Below are 17,802 nucleotides of genomic sequence, written 5' to 3'. Positions count from 1 at the left end.
TTACCGTTGTGCCTGCTGCTATGTGCCCTAAGTCGTAGGCAGCGTCTGGCTGATATTTGTAGGCTGTTTTGAATGGTCTGTATGAGTGTGGCTAAACAGAAGAATCTGTTTGAGCAAGGGGAGCTCTGGTCTGTAGAGTCAAAGCCAGCGCCTATGAATTCCAGGTGCTGCACTGGAGAGAGGGTTGATTTCTAGGCGTTGATCTGCAGACCCACTTCTGTAAACAAGTGTATTGCAGCTTTGGTGACTCGGTGAGCCTCTTGTAGAGACTGGGCTCTGAGGAGGCAATCATCCAGATACAGGTAAATCATGATCCCGCAGGAGTGTAAGTGGGCGGCCACTACAGAGAGAACCTTGGAAAATACTCTTGGGCCAATGAGCACCCTGTATTGGTAGTGGTCTTATCCTAGAGAGGATTTGAGAAATTGTCTGAGAGTCGGTAAGATTGAGATATGAAAGTAGGCGAGGGCTGAAAACCAGTCTCCCTGTTCCAGCGCTGGAATGACTGTTGCTAAAGTGACCATCTTGACTTTTAAGCCTTGACAAACTTGTTCAGAGCTTTGAGGTCTAGTATGGGTCTCCAACCTCCCTTCCTTTTGGGTATTAAGAAATAACAGGAGTAGAACCCTTTGCCTTGTAAATGTTGAGGTACTGGTCCTATGGCTCCTAACTGGAGGAGATGATCGACCTCTTGTCCCAGTATGGCCACTGGGGCGGTGGCATAGAGATTGTTGTTGGTGCCCATGCCAAGATGGTGGTGGTGGGACCATCTGAGGATATCCTTGAGGCTCTGCTGATATTGGGCACCATAAGGAGCCTTTGAGAAGTACTGAGATGCCACCTCCTCAGGTTCACTGTCTGAGCCCTCACTGGAGAGCAGGGGAGCATGGCAGAGCAGTGGGAAAGACTCCCGTGCCAAGCGAAGACTTGGTGCGGAGGTCCCAGCACTGAGAAGAGGAGATCCCGATGCATGGAGTGCAGGAATTCCAGTGGTGCTGTCCGACTCAGTGCTGTTGGCAGTACTGTGGGGGATGGGGATCTTGCCCATACCACTTGCTCTGGTGCCAAATGAGGTGTCGAGGATGGTACTGATAAGGAATCACATACTAATGTTTTCTTAGGAGGAGTGCTTACTCCTGTCTTTTGTCCCTAGGTACCGCTGACTCGGTGCCTGTGCCCATCGGCTGTAGGTTTGTCAACAGTATCTGCCACTGAGGACTTCCATGAGCCACACCAGACTGAGAAGGTCTCTGTGCTGGTGGTACCGAGGATACCGAGTGTGCCGGAGAACGTTTACGGCTATGTTGGGGCTCACTGTGGGGACTTCTGCTCTTTTATTGATGATTTGTGAGAGGGGTCAGCACCTTGTTTCTTTGACTCACAACTTTTAGATGTTATGGACTATGGGGAAGACTCACGTCTGAAAGGTGACTCATGGCATAGGTCTGGAGATGGATGAAGAGCCGCCTCCATGAAGATAATCTTCTGCCTGAGTTCTCTACCTCTACGAGACTGGGGCCTGAGCTGTTTGCAAAGACCACACTTTTGTTGAATGTGGCCTTCCCCGAGGCAGCAAATGCACTGAGTGCGCTTGTCTGCGATAGGGATCGCCTCTTTGCAAGAGAGGCACTTCTTGAAGCAAGGGAGCTGGGCATACCCCATTGGGGGAAGGTCCCCAACGAGGAGAGAAGTGGGAAAAGAAAGTTTGTTTTTTTTTAAAGGGGAAAAATAAAGAGAAAAAAAAATGACAACTAGAACTACAACTAAGAACTAGGAGGCTAACTAACTATAGAAAAGCAAATAGCTCCGTTTCTAGCTGGGGTGGCCGAGAAGGAACTGAGGTGGGTTAGCCTGAGTGCGCCGACTAGCCTCATGAAGCAGCATGAGGAGAAAGGGTGCACGTGCAGGTCTAACAGATACTGCTACCAAAGTTCTAAAATCAGCAGCACAGGGACGCACGCACACCTACAGTGGAAAACTCACAGGGACACTACACAAAGAAGCAGTCACATATACCAAGAGAATGCCAAGATTATAAAGTGAACAAAATATAATAACAAAAACATGTATAGTGAGATACTGTGCTACAGAAAAAGCTTACCATTGTTTGAGAGAGGTTTTGAACAAATTCTGCAAGTGTGGAGTTTTTTAATACTTTGAACACAGTATATTTCACTTTTTCTTCATCATACATATCATTGCCTTGGTGGCCACAAAACTGGTCCTCTGTCACTATCTGAAATATTTTATAAACATTACTTATATATAGTTTACAGCTGAAGAATCAAAAACACTGATGATGTAAGCTTTGCCTCTGAATTTAACTGTTTATTGGTGTCAGTGTTCACACTTAAATCATTTTGTGTTAATAAGTTTTCAAATATATAAGCTATCTCTGAAACAAGACAAACTATGCTACTCAAAACCATGTTTAAAAATTCACAAATATTCTGACAAAACATAGCACAAAGCCATTAACATTTAGGCCCAAATCTTGCAAACACTTACGCACAATAATAATTTTAGCATTAGAGAAGTGCCCCTGCATTCAAAAGGAATATTCACCAACGTGTTTCCCAGAATGGGGCCTAAAACATTATGGACCAGTTTCTGATCAGTATACCAATTCTACTGGGTGTGTTGTTCCTGTACTCCCCTGCAGATATTGCCACTGTGGAAAAGCCCTGGTTTAAGTGGAATTTCATTCTGGTGTAGGGCCAGCACTGCCTCTATTAGCAGTACATAATGGGGTAGACGGAGGGAGGGAGGAGGTGCTCTGCCTATTTGGTGCTGCTGGGTGGCTCCATAGGAAGCCACCGCAGTACAGTATATCGAACAGCAGCCCCAGGGCCATCTGAAAATGTGAGAGATGCAAAGGTAACAGTTCTCCTCCACTCCTACATGAACTCAGCACAGCTGCAGTCCAGAATTGGGTGCTAGAGCTAGCTATATTCCAATTTCATAAAGTTATTTATGGGAGATATCCTGAGTTACCCTAACACTGCACTGTAAGAGTTCAGCCCTTTTCCTCTAATACAATAATTTAACACTCTCTAAAAAGCCATGAAAAGTTATATTCTTGTATAAGTACAACAAACAGTGGACCAACAGAAATGCCCATGAATATACTGTCATTTCCCCCTGAGTACTATTAATTTCATCAGGATTCAAGGTGACATTTGCAGGTGTAAGAAATGGTAACTTTCTGTAACTGCGGTTCTTTGAGATGACACAAAGACGTGTATTCCACTTAGGTGTGTGTGCACCCAACTCACTGGAGAATTTTCCCTATCAGTACCTGTAGAGAGGTGGCACTCATACCTGCTGGCCTTAGCGCCTCCCAGGACTACGTGAGGCAACACCGCCACGACCCTTCTCATTTTCTTTGCACCAAACGCCCAGACACTAGACTCTGATGCAGAGGGGACGGAAGCTTGGTCATGGAATACACTTCTGCATCATATCTTGAAAACCACAATCACAGTAAGTCACCGTTTCTTCTTCGTCAAGTAGATGCAGCTGAGTATTCCACTTAGGTGACTCTCAAGCAGTACCCATCCCAGGACACAGGGCTTGGAGTCCACCTAAACAAGGATTTCAGGGCCACCTTACAAAAACTTGCATCCACCCTTGAAGATGCAATAATGGTGTAATGGTTCGTAAACATATATATATGGACAACCACAGAGCAGCGCTGCGAATAGGCAATATTGAGACATCACTGACGAATGCCTTTAACTATGGCTGTGCTCTCGCAGAATGAGCTCTCATCTGTTAGGAGGCGTAGCTGAACCTATTTCATATGCAGTCTTTGTTTTACATTTAGAGAATGTAGAAGAGGCTGCTTGACCGTTCATGTGATCAACATATGAGACAGGTGAGGTGAAGCACAGAATGGTTTAGTCCTACCCAGATAGAAGACTAGACATCATCTGATGTCTAACGAGAGGCTGCTCCTCAGGAGATGAATGCAGCTTAGGAAAGAACACAGGTAAATATATCACCTGGTTCAAATGAAACAGAGAACAATTTAGACAACAATTTTGGGTGTGGTCATAAAGTCACTTTGTTCTTATCAGAATTGTGTATAAGGAGGTTCTGCCATCAGAACCTGCAGCTCTCAGACTCTTCTTGTGGACGTTATTGCTACCAGGAATGCAGTTTTCTGACACAAAAGCGGAAAAGAACAAGATGCCAGAGGCTCAAATGGGGGTCCCATTAAAACTGCTAAGACCGTATTAAGGTCCCACAGAGAAGCCAGCGCTCAGGCCAGATGAAGAAGCCCTTATAAGAATCTTGCTACCATAGTATTGGAGAAAACTGATCCTCTCTGAAAGGGGGGATGAAATGCTGATATTGCTGCCAGATGCACTTCCAATGAGCTACGCTCAAGTCCTGACAACTGAAGGTACAGCAGGCACTCCAAGATGTCCTGGATAGAAACCAGCATCAGCTGAACTCCAAGGGCCAGGGATCACAACGAAAACTGCTTCCACTTAGCTGAATAGGCCATTCTGAGGGAAGGCTTTCTACAGTTGAGTAGAACCTGTTGTACAGCTGCTGAAAACTGTTCTTCCTCCTTATTTAGCCACAAAACATCCATGCTGTGAGATGCTGGGAGCTGAGCATGGGATGCTATGTGTGACTGATTCTTCGTGAGTAGGTCAGAATGGAGAGGAAGGAGTATGGGAAACTGAACTGACAGCATGAGGTCAGAGACCCAGCACTGCCTCAGCCATGCTGGGACAATGAGAATGAGTTTGGTGTGATCCACTTTCAGCTTAAGGATGATATGTGGGATGATCAGGATCTGGGGAAATATGTACATGAGAGCTGATCGCTAGCTGACATGGAAAGTGTTGGAAAGGGAGCCTGGACTCAGGCCCCCTTGAGAGAAGAAAGGTGACATTTCCCATTGTCCCTTGTAGTAAGCAGGTCAATTGTCACAATGCTCCAAGCTGTGAAGATGACCTGGACAACACTTGTCTTCAGAGTCCACTCATGACTCAGTGAAAAATTCCTGCTGAGATGGTCCGCAAGATGATTCTGGACCCCAGGCAAGTGGTCGACTCTCCTCTATGAAGAACTGCCACAAACTGATTGCCTCTTGGCAAAGTGTCATGGAATGTGGTCCCCCTTGTTTGTTCAAATAATACATCATGGTAGCGTTTTCAGTAAGTATGTGAACCACTGAGCCCCTGACAGTCCAGAAAAGCATGACCTGCATTGCACATGGCCGATAGCTCCAGCAAGTTGATATCCTGTGAGGACTCCTGTTCCGACCACATATCTTGAACTTTCAGTGACCCAGGTGTGCTCTCAAACTCATCAAAGAGATGTCAGTGACAATAGCCCTGGCTGGCAAGGGCTGGACAAAGGAAACACCTTAGCATATGTTCTCTGGACACATCTACCACTGCAAGGAGTCCAAGACCTGTTGAGGAAGACCAAACATTCTATAGGGGTTAAGAGTTGGATAGTAAACCACCCTGAGCCAAATGCAGAGGTAGTGAAGGTGCAACTTTGAGAAGTGGGCCACCTGCGTGCAAGTGGGCGGATATGTAGCCCAAGAGCCTCAGGCACATCTGAACTGTCATGGAAGTCTGAGACAGCAGACTGAGGCAAAAGGTAGTAAATCGCCTTAAAACGGCTGGTCGGCAGAAAAGCTCTCAAACTTTTAGAGTCTACTAGGGCCCCACTTAACTTTATTTTCAAAGTGGGAACCAAAGTTGACTTCCCAGTGTCAGAATGAGACCCAGATGATCGAGTAAGGACAGCATAATGTCGACGTGAGCAAGTATTTTCTTTCTGAACCTGCCCCTCAATAACCAGTCATCCAGATACTGGAAGATGTGGATTCCTTTCTTCCCGAGATATGTCGTCACGACAACCACACATTTAGTAAAAACACAAGGGACAGAATAGAAGCCGAATGGAAGCACCATATACTGAACATGGTGCTCTGCTATGACAAATCAAAGGAATTTCCTGTGACCAGGCAAAATCACCACATAAAAGTAGGCATCAAGAAGGTCTAGATCAGCAAACCAGTCTTTCTGAGACAATGTGGGGAGGATAGCTGACAGAGTGATCTTTTGGAACCTCATATATCTGACATATTTGTTGACGCCACAAAGGTAGAAAATGGATCTTATCCCTCTCTTGGATTTGGGCACCAGAAAGTACCAGGAACAGAAATCGAGACCTCAGTGTTCCGGAAGAATCTCCTCTGCGGCTCCCCTACCCAGTAGAGAGCAGCATCTTGTGGTCCCTGAAGAAGAGAGGTCCCTGAAGAAGGATGGGGATGGATGAAATAGCCCGATCTGAGAGTGTCCCAGATGTCAGTGGTTATCAAGCCCCAGCATCATGAAAGCAGGCCACCCGGCCCTCAAACGGCAGGGATAAGGAGAAAGGAGCAAAAACTAGAACACTGCTCTGCACCAAGGAGTCAAAATGGGTGCTTGGAGGGTGACAGGGAAGGGCATCTGAACTGACCAAATTCCGGACCCAAATGCCTCCTCCTCATGTATGGGGATCACTCCCCTACATGACAGACAATGTTTAAGCCCTGGTGAGGATATCACCCAGGAAATACTTAAACTCAGGGGGGTCAGGAGTGGTGCCACCTTATATAATCGGGGAGGGGCTATGGCCACAAGCGCCACCTCTCTACGGGTTACTGGTACAGTATCTCCTCACTTAAAGTTGTCCCGGTTAACGTTACATGGCTGATCAACTAGGGAACATGCTTGTTTAGTCGCGCAAAGCTCCCTTGTAACATCCTTTGGCAGCCGCCTGCTTTGTCCAGTGCTTGCAGGAAGAGCAGCCCGTTGCAGCTAGCTGATGGGGGCTTGGCACCAGGGCAGGCCAGCAGCCCCCCATCAACTCCCCTAAGTTCCCCATGCGGCAGCCTCCCAGCAGGCTATTAACTGCCAGCAGTTCAGCTGTCCCTCCCACCATTGCCATGTGTGCTCCTGCCCTCTGCCTTGGAGCTGCTCCCGGGAGCCTCCTGCTTGCTGTGTGCGGGGGGGAGAGAGAAAAGAGGGGCGCTAATGTCAGGGTGTCCCCCTCCCCTCCCCGCTCCTGCCCCCCACTTACCCCTTCTCCATATAGAGCAGGGTGGGGACACAACAGGGCTCAGGACGGAGGGAGCTTGCTGGCCGCAGCTGCTGTCTCAACTTCCCGATCTACTTAAAAAGGCAATGTACTTAGAGTGGTGTCAGCATACTTAAAGCGGCAATGTGCATCTCTCTCTCTCTCTCTAACACAGGGTGTGTCTTTCTGTCTACCATGCTGTCACCCCTCCCTCCATTCGTGCTGCCTTGTAGAGCGTGAGGCTACATTAATAACGTGTTAACCCTTGAGGGCTCAACCAAATGCTAGTTCATCATTTAGCAGTAAGACATTCCCTGGGAAATATCCCACCCTCTTCCACCCTCTAACTCAGGGGCGGGCAAACTTTTTGGCCTGAGGGCTGCATCGGTTTTCGGAAATTGTATGGAGGGCTGGTTAGGGGAGGCTGTGCCTCCCCAAACAGCCAGGCGTGGCCTGGCCCCCACCCCCTATCCCTCCCCTAAGACTCCTGCCCCATCCAACCCCCACTGTTCCCTGATGCCCCCCCCCCCGGGAACCCAGCCCCATCCACCTCCACCCTGCTCCCTGTCTGCCCCCGGAACCCTCACCCCTGACTGCCCCACGCTGCCCCATCCAACCCCTCATCTCATTCCTGACTGCCCCATCCAACCCCCCTGTTTCCTGATTGCCCCTCCCCGTTCCTCGCCCTCTGACCACCCCAACCCCTATCCACATCCCCGCCCCCTGACCACCACCCCTGAACTCCTCTATCCAACCCCACCGGCTCCCTGCCCCCTTACCGCGCTGCCTGGAGCACCGGTGGCTGGTGGCACTACATCCACGCCACTCGGCTGGAGCCAGCTATGCCACTGCACAGGACAGAGCACCAGGTCAGGCCAGGCTCTGCAGCTGCGCTGCCCCAGGAGCTCGCAGCCCAGCCGCCCAGAGCATTGCGCCGACGGTGCAGTGAGCTGAGGCTGCGGGGAGGGGCCAGGGACTATATATATAAAAAATAATTTTTTGTCTGGTGAAAAAAAATTTCCTGGAATCTTACCCCCAAATTTACATTAATTCTTATGGGGACATTGAATTTGCTTAACATTGTTTCACTTAAAGTCGCATTTTTCAGGAACATAACTACAATGTTAAGAGAGGAGTTACTGGAGGCAAAATTCTCTGGCTCCAGTGTGCTGGGCATGCACACGCGTAAGTGGAATACATAGCCGCATCTACTCAAAGAAGAACTGTTGTTGGATCAAGCCCTAAGCTGGTGGTTCACACCAAACAATAAACAAACAACTAGAGAACGCAAATTTTGATTTGGGTGGTTTAACGTTAGAAATATTGAATTAAAGAAGATGGACATGTCTGTTTTCTAGAATTCTGACTACTATTAAGCCAATATTACTATCTTCAAATTTCAAAGCAGAAGTTCGTTTTAAGTGACTCTGTTTGAAAGCTGACCTGCACTTGCATGTAGAGGTGAGCTTCCTGCCTCTCCTTCCTCTTTTGAGCCTCTATTCTCTTTTCTTCTTGTAGCCGTTCTACTAATTGTTGAGGAATATCATGGTCTGTGACAGGTTGCAAAACTTCACCTAAAAAGAAAGTGGGTTTGTGATGTCATATTACAATAATTTATATCTAACAGGGCTTTCATACACACTCATGACTATTACTGGGGACACAACTATTTCTGATAATAAGCTAAGGAAAGCTTTTACACACCTTTAAAACCACTGTTTATCTGATATAGCATCATTACATTTTGGAACAGGATGAACTTTCTACTCTAGGCTAGACTATGCCATTTTCATGATTTATATCTTATCCTTATGAAGGATTCAATTAAATGTCAGATTTTTAGGATTATAAATCTTTACTGACACGCAAATGTACATATATCAAGCCAGATCTAGTTCTCGTCACTAAGGTTCAGTTACATTAAAATAATGGTACTCCATTTCTGCTGTTCAAAATACAATCAAGGCTATTACACAATTACTGTGAAGAGAAAGTGAAGTACTGTAGTGTACACTTATGACACCACTATGTCAGCTAAAGACATTTTTGATTTTGAAGCTGCAATAAAGACTGGTCAAACACTAACATTTTCCAAGGTTGACTGCAGCTTTCTGAAGCTTCACCATATGGTGAAAGATGACAATAATTTAGGATTCAAAGATAACCACAAACCTCTGCATTTAAATATCTGGGTTTAATCAACATTCACACACAAAAAGACACACAAATAAATACATACTTAATTTTGATTCCCTGATGTAAACCAACATGTAAGCATTAGTACAGTGCCGAACGGATAAGTCGTCGTCATGACCTCCATAATTGTGTTCAATTGCTTCTTCCTTTGTACATCTCGATACAACATCATCATCAAATTTACACCACTGGGGAAAAAAGTGAATTATTTAAAGATACAAAAAAATTATTCTTGACTCAAATTAACTCACACCTTAACTCACTGAAATTACATGCAAGAAATGGGAAGTCAGGTTTTTTTGCTCTTTGAAGTGACTGAAATATAAAACGCTTTTCCTCCAAGCGACAGAATAATTTTTTAACAATATCCCACTGATTCAACATAAGTTGCGCAACCTTCTGGTCTTACAAAAAGTAAAGAGGGCCTTACATTTCTGATGTTTTATTAATTAAATATTTGAGCCTGTTTTATGTAAAACAGCAATCTTTAGCCAAACTATTCAAATTATTATTTACCTTAACAGAATCTGATCTGTTATCCAAATATATTTCATTACTACCATGAAGTTCAGATAGCTGATGCTGATTTATTGTTGTAGAATGAAATATAAAGCAAGTGGTGCACAAAAGTATCCAACTACAACTTGTAAATTTTAAACATACTGTGGCAAATATGAAATAAAACATCCCAAAACTTCATCCTTATCTGTAAAATATCTGTTGTGAAAATTAAAGGGGAAATATGAAAAACAGTAAATTTACATTGAATCTTTCTCCTCTTAAATATAAACAATTTAATTGCTCAAAAACATTTTATGGGGCACATAATGCAAATATCTCAAAGAAAGATGTACCTGACCTATAAACTTCCAGTTATATCAAGTCATCAGAGTGTTGAATCAGAGATGTTAGAAACAGTTCCCTAACCTTTTCCTGGATTTAAATATATGTATTACAGACAGTAAAGACAGAAGTCAGGCTGGGCAGTCTCCTGCTGCACACACTGATGTGTGTGACTGGAAGGATTCCCCTAGCTCAGGGGTGGCCAACCTGTGCTTGAGAAGGAGCCAGAATTTACCAATGTACATTGCCAAAGAGCCATAGTAATACGTCAGCAGCCCGCATTAGCTCTGCACTGCACCTGCCGGCAGTACCACTGATCAGCACCTCCCCCTCCCTCCCTGTGCCTCCCACAGTGTGCAGGAGGTTGTGAGGGGGAGTGGGAGGAGCAAGGGTGTGGCAGGCTCAGGGGAGGGAAGGGACAGGGCCTTGGAGGAAGGGGTGAAGCAGGGGCAGGACCTGTGGCAGAGCCAGGGGTTGAGCAGTGAGCACCCACCCCTGGCACACTGGAAGGTTGGTGCCTGTAGCTCCAGCCCCGGAGTCGGTGCCTATACAAGGAGTTGCATATTAACTTCTGAAGAGTCACATGCAGCTCCGGATGCACAGGTTGGCCACCCCTGCCCTAGCTAAATTTTTTGGCCACAAGCCAACCAACAGCAGGCAAGCATGAGGCTGCTCCTCCCTAAATGGGCGAGAGGCCCCGAATGCCTCAAACTGTTAGTACCTTCACTAAAACAGAAAAAGATAAAGAGTTTTTGTACAAATTAAGTTTCCTTAAGTCTGTGGGACTAGAAGCTGAGTGAGACAGAAACAGTTTAATAAACTCTTCCGAGAACAAGCACTGTATGGGAGAAAATGAACTTAGTTTCAAAGACAAGTATTCTAGTAGTCCCCACTCCTGGAAACCAAAAGGTTCCTAGGGTGACACTAAACAGCAATGGGAATCTTAATTGCAGGTTTCTGAGTTACTCCATGACAGAAGCTTCAACTGCCTCAAAAGACAGAATAAGACACCTCTACAAACAAACAAAATAGTTTGGTTGCTTTTTCAATACTTACTTTGCCATCCCCTTTAGGATTTAAGTAAACAACATAATGTCCACCATGGTTATCTCCACTGTGTACTAGTACTGCATGAAGGATGTAATTTGCAGCATCTTTGGGGTCTGTTTTTTGTAAAAATTCATCAAGTGGCAACTGCTCAGGAAATTCAAACCTAATTTTAAAAACAGTGAGGTATTTTTACTTGTAGTTAAAAGAATAATATTCTTATGCTGAAATGTATTTACACTTATAAACTTCACTAAAGAAAGTTACAGTACATAATTGAACAAGTCAAATTACAACATCATTTTTATCTGAGATTAACTGCAATGACTGGGTAAAGCAGCATATTTTACATTGTTAATATGGGATATAAATAATCTTTGTTTCCACAAGGGATTAGATTCTGCTCTCAGTTACAAAGCAGTGTAAGTTCAGAATAACTCAGCTGAAGTTAAAAAGTTACTCTGGATTTACCACAAATGTAAATGAGAACAGAATCTAGCTCAACAACCCATTCCTTGCAGGTGCTGCAAGAATGCAACTGTTAAATTAGGTACCTTTCGACTGGAACATTATTGTTATTTTGCACCAGACCATACTACGTAACATTCTCCAATTATTCTAACGCATGGATTTCCTCAATTTCTTTTTTTGCTGGAAAATAGTAAATTTATTTGCAAACAATTTTGCAAGTGTCTAGAACTCATTTCATAGAGGTGTACCTGGCTGGTACAAAATCCACATAATAGAAATTACAGGTTTTTTCAAACAGTACATCTACTTGTGTTAAGAACATCTCGAACTAGAGCGGGTGTGGTGGAGGTAAAAGAAAAAGGTGACATGAGTGGGGAAGACCCAGTAATTGTGTTTATCCTTGCAGCAGGAATTTGGTATGTATTAAAAACAGTGGCATACTACACTACTGCAACTTCTCTTACTTTTTTTATACCCATATGATGTAAACAAGGTTCTATATAAAACTGCATCATTTAAAAAAAAACTAAACAACTTGTTACTTATTTCACATCCAGTAAATGGTTAACATTATTTAATAAACAGCTGAATTTGTCAATCAGAACACTAAACATTCGTAAGTCAACAATGCATGTAATCAGAACTATTTCTTGGGAGCTTTCTTCAGCATATGTCTTCATGTACCTCTCCCTGCTGGTATCAACCGAAAACCCAAAAGCCAGACTTTGGGCAAAATAGTTTCCATTTTGTATTTCAACAAGTTCAAACTTTATCATGGCAAAAGAGTTACCTATCATTTATCTTGATGTTTTGGTCAGTTTGAGGGTCATACATAAATCTCATGAGTTGAAGATGTAACACCGGTGGCAATGTTAGGAACTTCACACCTTTCTCTGCCTCCTGTATGTTTGAAAAAGAATGCAAGGTTCAGACTCTAACTTTGTCTTCTTAAGCTACTCAAGCAAAATAATTTTTTACCCATAAATTTCATTTCTCAGATTAGTTTGTACGATATGGGCTTTCATCTACACCACACAATATACAGATGGGGCAACAAGGATATTTCATAACTTTTTGGTACTTTCGTACCCTCTTGAGCTTCCCAGGTGCTACTGCAGTAGCACTTAGAACAAAATAGTTAATTATGTAAAACAAGAGCAATAAGTAAGGCAAATGCATTGTAACATCGCAATGAACTACTAAGAATCAATTAACAAAAGTTGCCTATGAATAAAAAAATGTATATAGATGCAATATAGCACCAGTGAAACTTCTAAGTTCAAGGAGGTTGATCCAGCTAGTGCTGGAAGATTGCTGAGTGAAAGGTCCTCCCATTATAGCTAGCTTGTCTTTTTACTTCTTGCTACTGCAGTCTTGGGAGAACTCAGGTAAAACTTGTGACTTCAGAGAGGCCTTACTAAACAGGGAAGACAGAAGAGTCAAGATGTAGATCATACAGTGGATCGCCAAAGACACTGTTTTCGGACATAACGTAACAAGCGTAAGAAGAGGGCAGTGAACAAGTCAGACATTGTTAGGCTGCAACACCTTACCACAAGAAGAGCATTTACATATTTTTTGTTTTTCCAATTTATTTTTAACTATTATTGACAAGAGTTATGCTTGTTGTTAAAAAAAAAAAAAAAAAATCAGCTTAACCAAACCAGTTTTAGACAAGGACTTCTGCTTTTCACACTGTGGTAGGCAAAGTGAAACTGAAAAGCCAGAGAGAGATGGACTGGTGTAAAGAGATGAATGGCAAAAAATATTCTGCAACTTCAGTTGGTGCTCCTTCCTGTTTGTTGGTGACATATAGATACGCATGCAAATACGGACTAACTTTACTGAAGTAGTTGAATGGATTGTCACCTCGAAATCAAATATCAGTTGAAAAATATAATCTAAATTTAAATGCAAGTTATAATTTCTTCTTTGGGAAAAAAAATTTATAACAAAATCATAGAGAAAAGCAAATTGCATTGCTGAAGCCTTCATTTCAAAGTAACTTAACAAGAATTAACAAAATATACACAAGCTTGCTTCAAAGGAAGCCACCACAATCAGTTAATGCAAGTTTGCATGAATTTCATAACACTTTTGATCAATGTAGTTCAATAGCTAGCTCTCATTGGGAACTCTTTATCAAGGATCTGGAAAGAAAACTCGGTAATTCCTCTTGAATTTTATACCTGTAAGCCATGTTCTCCTGCATCGTATTTGTTATCACCATCCAGCTGTTCTACTGCAACATAATCAATGAAGGACTCAAATACTAAGTGAGAAACAGAAGGAAAAAACAGAAGTTTACTAAAACAATGTGCAGACTCAATGGAAAAACCAGGGCTTTGGAGCTGTGCTCCGGGGCTCTACTCCAGCCCCAGGCAAAAACCTGCAGCTCCGCTGTTCCGTGCTCCAGTTCTGAGCTCTGCTTCAAAGCCCTGGGAAAAAACATTTAAAAAAGAGCAAAATAATTTGCAAAATTTGCTCAAGTCTAATTGAAAATTTCTGTCTTTGTACAGTGAAAAAATATGTTATATTGCTTAAGAATTTCAAACAATAGATTGAGACTTATTTGGAATTAGAGGGAACAAATATAGATTTTAAAATGTATTTTAAAATGACAGATTTAAAAATCAGGTCGTTAAATGATCCACTAGCTTTCTACATTCACTTCACTTTGTGAGTGACAGACAGTTACTTACCCATGCTGTAACTGTTCTTCGAGATGGGGTGCAGATGTGTATTCCACTCAGGTGTGCAAATGCCTAGTGCACTGAAACTGGAGAATTTTGCTCAGCAGTACCCATGAGGGCGATGCTCGCATCCTCTGGCCCTTGTAGCCCATCTTATCGCTATATAAAGGCAGCACCATCTCAACCCCCCATTCAGTCCTGGAATCTAGGACTGGAGACTCATAAGCATAAGGGATGGAGGGGTAGGTCGTGGAATACATGCCTACACCCACATCTCAACAGTTACTGCACAGATAAGTAACGGTCTTTCCTTTGAGTGGTTGCTGACATGTATTCCGCTAAGGTAACTCACAAACAGTACCGGTAGGAGTTGGGGCTTGGAGTTTATTTAAAGAAAGACTACATAACTGCCTTCCCAAAGTTTGCATTTGATCTAGATACCAAGGTAACAGCATGTTTGGTAAAAATACGTATAAAGACTGGGTAGTAGCCCTACAAATGTCAAATATTGAAAAATTACTGCGAAATGCAATCAATGTTGCTCACTTGGGCTCTCATTGAATGAGTCCTAATTTCTTTGGGGGTGTGGTCTGAGCTACTCCAAAAGCTGTGGAAATGCAGGAAGTTATCCACCTGGAAACAGTCTGCGCAAAGACTGGCTGACCTTTGTTCTCACCCTCATAAAATACAAAAAGTCGAGATAATGAACAAAATGTTTTGGCCCTTTCCAGATAGAATGAAAGGCACCACCTGACACTTAACATATGAAGACACTATTCATCTGCATTTGAGTGCCGCTTAGGAAAGAATACAGGTAAGAAAATAACCTAGTCAAACTGTAAAACGACTTTGGACAAAAAGCTTTGGATGTGATCTCAAGGAAACTGTCTTTGAGGAACTATTTATATGGAAGCCCTACCATTAGGGCCTGCATTTTGCTGACTCTTCTTGTAGATTTTATAGTAACAAGAAAGTCGGTCTTCCGGAGAGGAGAGAGAACAGACAAGTTGCTAGCAGCTCAAATGGAGGACACATGAGGACAGGCAGTACTGTACTAAAGTCCAACAATGGGACCATTTCCTTTCCAGGTGGAAACAGGTGGACTACACCTTTCAGAAATTTCACTACCATGGAGTTTGACTTCCCTGGGATTGGAAGATGGAATGCCAAGATCGCCACAAAATGAACCCTCAACAAGTTAAGAAACCTGAAGGTTCAAATGTAACAAGTAATCCTAAATGTCCTAAACACCGGCTAACATTGGTTGAATTCCGTCACCAAAAACCTCTTCCACTTGGCCAATTATGTAGTCCTAGTAGATAGTTTTCTACTGCTAAGTAAGACACACCAAACTGCTTCTGAATATTGCCCTTCTTCCTCATCTTACACATACCATCCATGCTGTGAAGTATAGATCGCTCAGCACCAGATATGCAACTTGGCTGTGGTGTCCGGTCAGTAGTTCGGGAAGGAGAGGAAGAGATCTGTGAGGTTGAACAAACAGACTCAGAAGGTTGGAGAAGCACTGTCTTGGCCAAGTCAGCGGAATAAGAATCAGTTTAGCACGGTCCAACTTCAGTTTGAGGACAAACTAAAAGATTAGAGGAATGTGGGAAAGGCATGCATCAGGGCCACACCTCAATTCAACTGGAAGGCATCGGTTAAAGACCTTGGGCTGAGTCCTGCTTGAGAACAAAACTGATGGCATTTTTTTTGTTATCCTTTGTTGTACAGATTGACTGATGGGATGTCCCATTCCCTGAAGATGGACCTCACCACATTGCTCTTCAGAGACCACTTGTGGTTCTCAGAGAAAGTTCAGCTGAGATGATCAGACAACTGGTTTCAAGAACCCGATAAATGTGTGGCGGTGGGCATGTCATCCTGGATGCAAAAGTGCCAAAACTTTATTGCTTCTTGACAAAGCTGGTTGAAGCAGGCTCCTCCTTTTATCCATACTACATTATAGTGGTATCATTGATAAGTATGTGACTGCTTGCCAGCCGCAGGACGAGCTGGCTGGTTAAAATTGGAACCAGAGGGCATTCTTCTGAGATACTTGTGTCTTCTCTTAGAGAAGTCCAGTTGCTTTGCAGAGTAAGAAGGTTGTCTGAAATACTGTTGGGAGTACCAATGGAACTGCTGTTGTTGTTGCTGATCCCCATAATGACAACTTTTAATTGCCGGGGTATAAATCCCTAAGACCTATAACATAGTCCTGGCACCCTTAAAAGAACGTAATGCCTCATCTGTCTTTTCAGATAACAAAAACCATCCATCAAACAGTAAGTCTTCTATGATTTGCTGCATGTCTGGAGCAATGCCTGAGTTCTGCTTCCAAGGAACCCTTCACAGCTGAGGACATAATCTTAGATGAGGTGTCCGCCACACTGAATGCTGACTGTAGCAACATCTTAGCCACTATGAGGCCCTCTGCCAGGGAAAAACTGTGAGAAGGGACTGATGGGGGTCAGAGCAGTCTCACCCTTACATAAGCCATGGGAAGGGTTATAAGGTCCTGAGGGCTCAAACACCTCCCCAAAGGGTACTGTTAAGCAAAGTTCTCTGGCTTTGGGGTGCATGTGCACACGAGTGGAATACATGTCTGGAACCCAGTGTACCATCTGCTTGGTTTACTGAAGTCTTAGGTGGCTCTATATTTCTTGCCTTGCATGCCAATGACTTGCTTGGGTAATTAACAATTAGCAACTGCTACAGTGCTTGACTCAGTTAGCTGTTCTCTTGGTTTTTATTAACATGACTGTCTTTATGTAAAAATGGTCTGTGTTACTTAAAAGTTCATCTGCTCCTACTGATCATGCCTATAATACTCCTGGGGGAATTCTGTGCCACTGCATGTGTGCAGAATTCATGGCTCCTGCAGATTTCTTTGCTTCCCCGAGACAAATGACTTTCTCACAGGGACACAAAGGGAAGCTGCAAGACCAGTCATGCACTACTCCCCAGCTGTGCAGGTACATTGTTTCAGGCACCCGGAGCAGCTGGTGGAGAGGTAAATCACTGCAGGGCTAGGGAAACCTCAGACAGTTGCTCCTACACAGAGCCAGGATCAACTGCTAGTCCCGGCTGGGCTGGAGAGGACTACTTCTTCCCCTGCAAGGAGTAACTGGGGCTGTGTCAGACCCACCCCTAGAAACCTCCCCCAGCTGCAGGAAGCTCAGCACCCTCCCCTGCTTCCTGCCCCCATCGCTCCTCAGCTGCAGGGGGAGGAGTCACTGTATGGGAGCTGCTTCCCCATCTGCCCAACCCCCATGCATCTGGACCTCCCATACCCAGAACCCCCGCCAAGCCTCACCCCAAAGACCCAGAACCCCCCTAACCCTCCAGACCTGAGCCCCACCCCACTGAAACTCAACCCCTGCATCTGGAGCCCGCCTGCCTCCAGACTGCCACCCCTGCACCAGACCACGCCTCAGAGCTCCCTGCACTCAAATTC

General features: G+C 44.1%; 1 protein-coding gene across 3 annotated transcripts in view; it reads right to left on the bottom strand.

Annotated features, from left to right (window-relative positions):
• The window catches only part of USP7 (ubiquitin specific peptidase 7), a 138,409-nt gene that overhangs the window by 21,438 nt on the left and 99,169 nt on the right, over nucleotides 1-17,802 (bottom strand). For all 3 annotated transcript variants that reach the window (XM_073362481.1, XM_073362480.1, XM_073362482.1), the window contains 6 exons: nucleotides 13,842-13,924; nucleotides 12,443-12,552; nucleotides 11,191-11,347; nucleotides 9,335-9,479; nucleotides 8,539-8,669; nucleotides 2,102-2,236 (listed from right to left, as the gene is read on the bottom strand). In XM_073362481.1, the coding sequence (XP_073218582.1) occupies nucleotides 2,102-2,236; nucleotides 8,539-8,669; nucleotides 9,335-9,479; nucleotides 11,191-11,347; nucleotides 12,443-12,552; nucleotides 13,842-13,924 (761 nt within the window). The remainder of the gene's footprint in view (nucleotides 1-2,101; nucleotides 2,237-8,538; nucleotides 8,670-9,334; nucleotides 9,480-11,190; nucleotides 11,348-12,442; nucleotides 12,553-13,841; nucleotides 13,925-17,802) is intronic.

Source organism: Lepidochelys kempii, chromosome 10 (genome assembly GCF_965140265.1).
Source record: "Lepidochelys kempii isolate rLepKem1 chromosome 10, rLepKem1.hap2, whole genome shotgun sequence".
Classification (NCBI taxonomy): Eukaryota; Metazoa; Chordata; order Testudines; family Cheloniidae; genus Lepidochelys; species Lepidochelys kempii.
This window is presented reverse-complemented; position numbering and strand designations above follow the sequence as displayed.